The 9310-nt window shown below is 39.7% G+C and overlaps 1 protein-coding gene across 2 annotated transcripts in view; it reads left to right on the forward strand.

The window, feature by feature from the left end:
* Positions 1-29: 29 nt before the first annotated feature.
* The window catches only part of GHITM (growth hormone inducible transmembrane protein), a 10062-nt gene continuing 781 nt past the window's right edge, over positions 30-9310 (forward strand). The window contains exons 1-8 of one of the 2 annotated variants that reach the window (XM_009334609.1): positions 30-52; positions 877-1037; positions 2675-2774; positions 4061-4172; positions 5521-5662; positions 6754-6862; positions 7973-8161; positions 8735-8906. In XM_009334609.1, the coding sequence (XP_009332884.1) occupies positions 909-1037; positions 2675-2774; positions 4061-4172; positions 5521-5662; positions 6754-6862; positions 7973-8161; positions 8735-8906 (953 nt within the window). In that variant the 5' untranslated portion in view covers positions 30-52; positions 877-908. Of the gene's footprint in view, positions 53-456; positions 476-876; positions 1038-2674; positions 2775-4060; positions 4173-5520; positions 5663-6753; positions 6863-7972; positions 8162-8734; positions 8907-9310 lie in introns of those variants that run through there. The other variant, XM_009334610.1, reaches the window with a different exon arrangement.

Genomic DNA, 9310 nt, shown 5'->3' on the forward strand with positions numbered 1-9310 from the left:
TCCTCGCCGCCCTGCCTAGGCTGGGACGGGTTTCTGCGGGCGCTCGTTTCTCGTGCGTGTTCAAAGTTAGTTTAGAAGGCTCTGAAATTATATCGGGCCCCCTACGTGTAGGCTACGGACGGTTGTTTGAAAAAACCGTGTTGGTAGTTGGGGTGACCTGTGATATCGGGGGCCGTATACGGTCGTAATTAAAGTGCGCGTAACTGCAAGGGCTTGGGGGTTTTTTTTTTTATGTGTAAGGCGAGCGCTGTTTGCGGAAGCACGGGAGCGGTTTCAGTGCTGCCTGTGGAATACACAGGCTGGTGTCCGCTTGTGGCGTCGCTCTGAAAAATGGCGTCGTTGGTCCCGGATCGCAACTGCACAAGACGACCTGCGCTTGCGTCCTGGGCTGTGAGCGTGACGGAACGCCGTGTCTGTAAAGCTAATCAGTTCCTCAAAGGGCGGCTTAAAACCTCTCCGAAACTCTTTCCACCACATACGTTATGCTCTTTACTCATTTAGGTTTATACTTAGCTGAAACTTACGTAAATTTGGAGGGCAGAGTACTCGCGCAGTGTTACGTCTCAAAATGAAAGTTAGTTGCCAGAGTAACTCAAACATAAGTAGGTACTTAATGTAATTTATATGTATGGAAAATGGTACGTCCTCCTGTTTTCGGGTAAGTTGTGAGAGATAAGTCTTTGATGGAAATGGGAGACAAATATAGATAGAACAGAGTTAAACTGCATGAAGGTTCTGGCTCTTAGTACAGTACTCTAGTGATAATACCGTTTCTATTACAGGCTGCAGCGTAGTCCAGAGTAAGTAGTAAATGTACCTTGTTGTCTGAAAACCACATAACAAAATAGTAAAGCATATTTTCTTGTGTACTTGCAGGACCACAGTGTTGTCTAATTATCTAAGTGACCATGCTGGCTGCCAGGCTAGTATGCCTGAGGGCATTATCATGCCAGACTATCCGCCCCACCATTACTCAGGCTTCCCCAGCTTTGAGGAGCTCCAATATAAAAGCATACAGGCTGTGGCAGCCTAACCAGGTAAGGTAATTCTCTTTCTAAAGGTTCTGACTGCTGATATTTTAGAGTTGAGTGTTTTGCCAAAAGAATCGCTTTGCATGGAGTACCTGTTCTGAATGATGACAAGCCTTCTGCTTGTTTGAAGTACCTGCTCTAATCTACTGAAGGAAGAGTGTTACGCAGTCAAAAAACAGGGGGTTTAAGAGCAATTGAAATAATATCTTCTGTTCCAATGACTATTTCCCCATTGAAATTACTGGAAAAAAGAGCTTAAAGGAGGCAGTTAGTGATGGACAAGCCTTACTATGTAAGGTGGGAAGAGCAGAAATTCTTGTCTGACCTCCTCCTAGCTCCCTGTTTCCAGGTAAGCCTCTTAAATACAATATTAAAGTAAAAACTTTCTTTTCAAAGGCTTGAGTCCCAATATGTGTTTAGAGCTGTAGCCCAGGTTAGAACAATTTCTGAACTATGGTAGGACTATCATGCATCTTACCAGCAATTTTAAGAACTGGACTGTTGTTACCCTAAGACGCTGTCTGTTTATTCTTTATTGAGGGAAGACGTTTGATTTTTGCTTTCCGCCCAGGTAACTCACAACCGTTAGGAAGCACTGCTCTTTTGCCATCGTCTTGGTGAAAGTGCCAATGGCAAATTCTTCACCTCCTTTGTGTTTTCCTCTTAAGCATAAAAAACTGTTTTAAGCATCCTAAGTTTGTAGGTGTGTTGGGTTTTTTTTTGCCAGGTGTTGTCTTGAGGTGTTTTTTTGTGGTGGTTTTATTTCTGTGGCAAGTGCTACATAATTACAGGGTTGGGCTAGATTTGGTTAGATGCAAAACACAAAAAACCTGAAGTGCTATGGCAAACTTCCTGATTTTCATTGCTCTGATGGCTGATGATAGCAATGCTTGTAGATTTCAGGTTTTAGTGTTAAAACAAACTCGCAGCTTTGAGTGAGCTCTTGGTTGCTCAGGTGCCTGTATAACAATTTAGAGATTCCTGGGAAAAATTATAAGGAAACTTCAAAAGTTGTTTCTGAACTTAAATATGAGTTTATTCTGTGTTGCTCTTGCAGCTTACTAAGACTTTGAGCAGCATGCTATATTTATTTGGAGCTTGTCAGCCTTAAAAATCTTAAGTTTATAGGCCTTCATTCAAGGTTTGTTCTCTAAATCAAGGCTGGAGTTGAAAGCAAAGACTTCGTGCTGCTTTCCCAAATTTATGTCTGCAAAGTACAAGTGTTTTGCAAGAATGTTTTTTTACGTAAAACTGTTTCCATGAAGAGTGTTTTTACATAGAAAGCAAAATAATTTTTTTACAAAATTAAGCGAAGAGTATGTTTTTAGATTTAAAAAAAAAAAAAAAAAAGCCTTGTGGCCTTGTTTAGTACAGTGGGACTAGAGTAGAAGAAACACAGACTGAAAACTTCAGCTTCTGAAATTCACTGCATTGGTTCTGTACTTCCAGAGTGTGTGAATGTTATTCACAAAGCTTCCTACACTTTAAGGTTCAAGTTGTTTTCCTTGAGCACAGTCTTTGGGAGGTAAGCACAGGTGAATAAGAGACTATGTAGCAATTTTAAGTGTAGCAAGTGGATTGATAAGAAATGTCTTCTCTTTTATTTCATTGAATCTTTCCTATGTTATTTCTGAATCCAACAGTGTTATGCCACCAGAGTAAGAACGGGTGTAAGGCGTGGAAAAATGGGCCAGGAAATTAAAGAAGCAGCATTTGAGCCATCTGCAGAAACGGCACTTAAAGGTAGAGTAGCTCTGCTTCAAATACCGAGAATCTTTGAAGCTTAACTTAAAACTTCCTCACATGAATCGGTTTCCTTCAAACCGTTAAAGAGACAAAGAATATTGTTTCATGTGTAAGTTTGCTTACCGATCTCCCTCAAATGACTGGAGACAGTTTCTCTGTTTTCCTTTCCTTGTAAAGTTTAAAGCTGCAGATATGTCACAGTATAGAGAAATTCCTTGTTGTCTCTACTTTAAGCTGCTGTTGAGAACTATTAAGTAAAAAATGGTTGTCTCTTAATGGAGACTTGGTTGCAGATATTAAAAAAAATACACAAACACTTGCTTTGCTATGTCTCCTTTGTGTACTTTTTAAATGAAGGATTTTTCTACAGCGTGTGTGCAGTTTGCAAAAAAAAAAGTTTCTGGTGCTACGGTTACGTAAGGCATGGGTTTAGTGTGCTTGCTCGTACATCTAGTGTGGATCGTAATTTCAGTGGATTACAAAGGGATTTTTTTAGATAGCAGCGTTCAGCAGAACAGACTTGTAAACTCTCTGTAGTAGCATTGAATTGACAAATGGAATATACGTAGATTGGCTAGATAGTGTCTTGGCTATAACACGTTAGGGAAAAGCGTAGTCTTAGGGAGTTATACAACTGAAAGTATTTGGTCTCAGCTGTTCTTACTTCGGTTATAACAACATTTTATGACTGATATTTGTATTTGTAGCAGTAATGTGATACGTGGCACACAGGTACTATGTCTAAAAATCAGACAGTAAAAACCAATAGTAAGTCATGTGTTGTTGCCCATAAGCTTTAGAAATCCCTTTTTAAACTGATTTGGATCTAATTGCTACCAAAGAGCTCTTGAAGGAGCAAAGGTTAAGGGCAGATGAATGGGAGGAAGGGACACAGTGTCTAGTTTTTCTCCCGTCTCATAGCGAGTTGGATAGTGAAATGGTATACTAAATCAGCTGACAGGTGAACTCTTCTGTTGGAGAACCTGTTAACTGGTTTTGTGTAGGAATTCCTGTCGCTGTAATAAAGGTCAGTAAACCTGGCATGTTACCAGCTGGTCTCTTATTTTTTACTCTGGTTTATGTGTTAGTAGGCTGAACCTAGAGTTTTTCACACGTAGCTCATTGAGAACTGGTAATGCAGTGACTTAAAAGTTAAGTGGAGCTTTAAGAAAGAATCCTAACATGGATCAGCTATTGCAGACACAGCAAAACTCATGTGAGGATGTTATTAACTATCCAAGAAAAAGCAGTCATGAGAGTGTGGATTTTTTTTTTTTATACAGTTGACCGTCTGGGGAAGTTTATTGTTGCTGGAGGGGCTGCTGTTGGCCTGGGGGCCCTCTGTTACTATGGAATGGGCATGTCCAGTGAGATTGGAGCTATTGAAAGAGCTGCGTAAGTAGGATGGCTTACTGTTTTAAGTAAAGGGTATGTTAAGCCAATCTTCCTCCTCTTTATATGCGTCTCTTCTTCAGCTGGTATTACCCAGTGTACACACAGCTTACATTTATTTTTCTTTTAAGCTCTGAACAGAAAGCCCTTGCCTTGGTCTGTGTAGGATTTTAAAGCATATAACTGAAAACAAAATTTAAATTCCCCAAGCTTAAATGGATATTGAGTTAAGTGAGTTCCTTTGTTTTGCTAAATTTGGAATTTAATTATGAAGAGTATATAAATATGTCTTATGAGGTGTGCCACAGATAATTTATGAAGGGTGGTCTTCTGTAAAACATATTGTTAAGACCACTTTGCATGGTGTTCCTGAGAGGCTGTTCGTTAAACTCCAGTACAGCATGTTGGAAAGGGAGTCTCCTTTGAACACGCTACTTATCGTGGCATAAACCCTGCTCTAATAAATATGTTTTGCTTAAAACTTTGGCGTATTGCTTTTCGGCCAGCAAAAACCTGACTGTGATGGCAAAACCAAATAGTCGCTTAGACTTCAAAAGAGGTTAGTGATAAGCATGGGCTTGGGAGAAATGAGTTCTGGAGATACTTTGCTTCACTTACTCTAGGTTTATATTTGGAAATGACCTTCTGCATTCGTATTGAGTGCTTGCTAGTTGTACCTATGAGAAGCTTTTCATTGGTACAGCTATCTGTGATTTTGTTCTCCACAAGCCTTGAAGTAATGAGTCAAAAGAGTAAAATGGGAGAAAATGTGTGCACTGTGTTTAAGTTTGGTGTTAGCAGGGAAAGTTTCTTGTCCGTAGTGTGACCAAATCATACTGCAGAAACTCTCGTTCACATCTAGGTCTGTTGCTATTGTTAGAGCTCTCAAAATGACGTTCGTGTCTTGTGATGTCAGATAATCGGGTGCACTGTGACTCAGCAATTTGTGAGCTGCTCAGCAGGCTACTCAGTGCCCAGTACACGTTCTGCAGACATTTTTCCTTAAACCAGTTTGTTATATATACACCATTCTCTATTTTTCCATCGTTAAAAAGCATTCGTTATTCTGTTTCCCATGTATGCTTCCTCCTTAGAATTGAACTATAATTAGCATTATTTGTAATTTGCGGTGTTTCTAGAGAGTAATGTTACATTAGACCAGCAAGGTTTGGAAGTTCAGCCCCCTGTTGTAAGGGAAACTCACGGCAGAGGTTGCTAGACCACACCATTATTATGAAACCTCCCTTATATCCATAGCTATGAATATATTTAACAGCTTGATTGTGTTTTTAGTTGGTCTTCATTCTGATACTGGCAATTGCACAGCTATGTATGACTGCTTATTTTTCAGTATTTGGCCACAGTATGTGAAAGACAGAATTCACTCTACTTACATGTACTTTGCGGGAAGCATTGGCTTGACGGCACTGTCTGCTGTAGCAGTAAGCAGATCTCCGGCACTCATGAGCCTTATGACAAGAGGCTCCTGGCTGGTAAGCTTATATGACAAAAATAAAAACGTTTACTGAGAAAAGACCCCAAATGTGATGGTTGATACAAAAAATGTGAAATGTAAACTGCTTGGTGAAAAGCAAGGCAAAACTTCATTTACACTGGTGTCCTTATCCATAAAGTCTACTTAAGTATCCTAATGATACTTTGTCATTTAAGATTTGGTGATTCTAATTACGTGCTGACATGCACCTTCTATACTTCTTTGATAGTTTGTCAAAGACAAACTACACGAGCAAAAAAATTGCTATGCTATCCTTACCAGCTACATGCAAGTAAGAACCTGTTATAAATAGCCGTCTGAGGCTAATGACACTATTTTTATCACTTTCTAAAAATGGAAACTGAGGTCCCTATGCATTCTTACTCCTCCCTGTGCTCTTCTGCATGGCTCCTTGAAAGCTGTCTCCTGTTTGCCAAGGCTGAAATGATACTGGTAGGCAAATCATCCAGGCAAACTGCTAACAAAATGTGTCTGCTTAGTACATATTCAGTGTGCTAGGTGGAGTGGAACGATAACAGCTAAATGCCGACACCTACATAATTTTACGGAGATTAATTTAATAATGCATCCTTGGTGACAAACCAAAGTTGTACACTTCTGACCAGTTTGCTAGCTGCTGGACGATTCTGCTCAGAATCATCAGGAAGAGGAGGCAATGAGGTTTGAAAATCGTTGGTAGCAAAAGCATGTGAACTGAGTATTGGCTTTGGGTGGAGAAATGTACAAGAAAAAAGTAAGGCTAGCATTTCCGGTACCTTAATGAGGATTAGAGTAAGGGGGCAGAACCATATGTTTTCCTTCTCTTACCTTACACAACTAAGAGATTGTTGCCATCTTACTGCTAAACTTGGGATTCCTAGAAGACTGAGTAAAAGTAAAATGGAATTGCCACAAGCTAGGATCTGCGAAGATTTGACTGTAACCTTACAGGAGTAAAATTGGCAAACGCTCCAGTTATGAATTAGGTTGCTCTTTTCAGAATTACGCTATTGACTTTTAGACTAGGAGGTTAGAACAGAGACCGTATGTCCTAATGCTAACGTGAGCTCTGTAATGGTGTTCTTACAGGCAATAGGTGCAACTTTTGCAGCTATGATTGGTGCTGGAATGTTGGTCAGGTCCATATCCTATGAAAATAATCCAGCGGCTAAACATTTGGCTTGGATGATGCATTCAGGTATGTGATTTTAGTGTTCATTGTAGAGGTGTCTGTGCTTCAGTGTGACCAGACTCTTACTTTAACAAAACTTCGACTTTAAGGTAAATTTTTATATACCGTTGTAGGAGAGTTAAGATTTTTCAGAGACCAATAAAACGTCCTGAATGTCGGGAAGATTTCTTAAGCGTCCTTAACACAACTCTTAATATTTTTTTCATAATTTTCTAAAAGTCATGCTCAAGTTAAATTTGAGATACGTATATGCCACATTGGATAGAACTAATTGGTTTCATAGCTGCTTTGGTTTTGTGACTGCTTTCTGGCACTATAGCTTCTGTAAGCGCTATTGCCTACACTTGCCGTTCTTCAGCTGTACAGGTTAGGAAAGTATTTCAAAACTTGACTAGAAAAATGAGATTTTAGTATTAAACAGCTTCTTAGATACGTGTTCCCATCAGGTACGTAAGCTGTGAGTGCAGATCGGTTTCTCACTAATGGTACCTGCTTCAAATAACCATGGCTATCATTTTTCAAAACTGTTTTGCCAGAAATAATTTATGGTTCAGGAAAGACACGTGGGTGGTAGGCACTGGAATCATATTTGCCTCTCAAGAGCTAACATTTCTACCAAGAAGAAATTGTGTTTATTTTAGTGATTGTTATTAAGTTAAACAACCTAATGTGATATTGATGGACTAGATAGAGGTTTCATACAAGACTCTAGCAAAAAGTCTGACACTTACTTGTCTAATAATTGTAGCAGAAATCTGCCCTGCTTTTCAGTGTTGAGTGTTCCTATGGCTATTATGTAGTCGATTAGTCTATGCTGAGTATCTCTTACCAGCTCTGTTTTGAACAGATCAATATGTTGACTTTTGTTAGTCTTTCTTCCAAAGACCAGCTCCTTGAAGTACTCTACAGAGCTGGATAAAAGTAGGTCATGGAATTCAAGGTTGCCAGTTTATTGTGCACCTACCTAGATAGGTGCACGATCAAGTGCATTGATATTTTGTCATGTAAGTAGATTAGTTTGAGCCATGTTATCTGACTGGAAAAAAAAGAAAATGGTTTTGGCAGGTGGTGTTTTTACCAAATCTCATGGGTGTCGTTTTGTTTTCCTTTGGCTAGGTGTCATGGGTGCAGTGGTGGCTCCTCTAGCCTTCTTGGGAGGTCCTTTGCTGATCAGAGCTGCCTGGTATACTGCTGGAATCGTCGGAGGGCTCTCAACTGTGGCCATGTGTGCTCCGAGTGAAAAATTTCTGAACATGGGAGGACCGCTTGGAATAGGCTTAGGCTTTGTTCTTGCCTCTTCAATTGGTAAAATACTGTTTTAATACTGTCAGATAAAGTAGGTTATAAACTTACGCTGCTAAGATGCAGCTCATGTTTAATTGTGGACTGGTCTGTCCAGTTAAGATTTGCCTTACAACTCTAGCACAGCAGAAAATACTCTGTTAGATTTGTTCTTGAAAACAAACATGAAGTTACAGTTCTGACAGGTGTTAATGTGACAAACGGCCGACAGTTGTGGCTTTTTTTTTTAGTTGCTGCCAGTGACTAGGGAAGGCAGTAAACGTGATCATAGTTCTTGATCCAATTGCCTTTCTCCCTTATGTGTTTCTAGGCATTGTTATTGTCCTAGGGACAGACGCACTTACACGTGAAGAAAAGGACACATAATTCCCTAGGGTGTTCAAAATGACTGGATCAGGTTGTTCATGTGGCATCTTCAGCTTGCGTATTAAAGCTCGTGGCATCGAATATGCACCACAAATTGAGAATTGAATACTCATTGAAAAACATGTGCTACAGTAACTGAAATCTGACCCACCTCAGAGTAGCAGATGCATATAGTAGCTTTCTTTAACACTATTGTACATTCCTCTCCAGGATCCATGTTCTTGCCTCCTACTTCTGCTTTTGGCGCTGGCTTGTACTCGGTAGCTGTTTATGGTGGATTGGTACTCTTTGGCATGTTCCTGCTCTACGACACGCAGCATGTTATCAAGCGTGCAGAAACTATTCCGTATTACGGAGTAACAAAGTATGATCCAATCAATGCGTAAGTATTCTGTGTTAACACAGCTGATCTCATTGTCTGGGTAAGAATTTGCTTCAAGCTGTATCGAAGTATGCTTTAAAAACAGCCAGACCTTTTGTTTACTCTTCAAAAGCGTATTGCTGTTAAATGTGAAGAATCACGGGGTTTAAAAATACAATGCGAAAATAGCTAGTGGAGTTAAAACTGAAACCATCTGCCTGAAATAAGAGAAATGGGGTTGAATGTGTGGTGTCGCGCTTCCAGCAGTATTTTCTAAACAGTATTCTTGTTTTCTAAAGCATTGCTGGGAGAATTTATAGCTGCTCGCTGTCAATATCAGCTGAGACAAAAAAGTTAACTCTTTTGTAGTAACTTAATATTCAGTAGTCTTTGTCGCTAAATAAAAAAGCTTGAACGGTGTGATA

This window comes from Pygoscelis adeliae, unplaced genomic scaffold (genome assembly GCF_000699105.1).
Source record: "Pygoscelis adeliae isolate BGI_AS28 unplaced genomic scaffold, ASM69910v1 Scaffold361, whole genome shotgun sequence".
NCBI lineage: Eukaryota > Metazoa > Chordata > Aves > Sphenisciformes > Spheniscidae > Pygoscelis > Pygoscelis adeliae.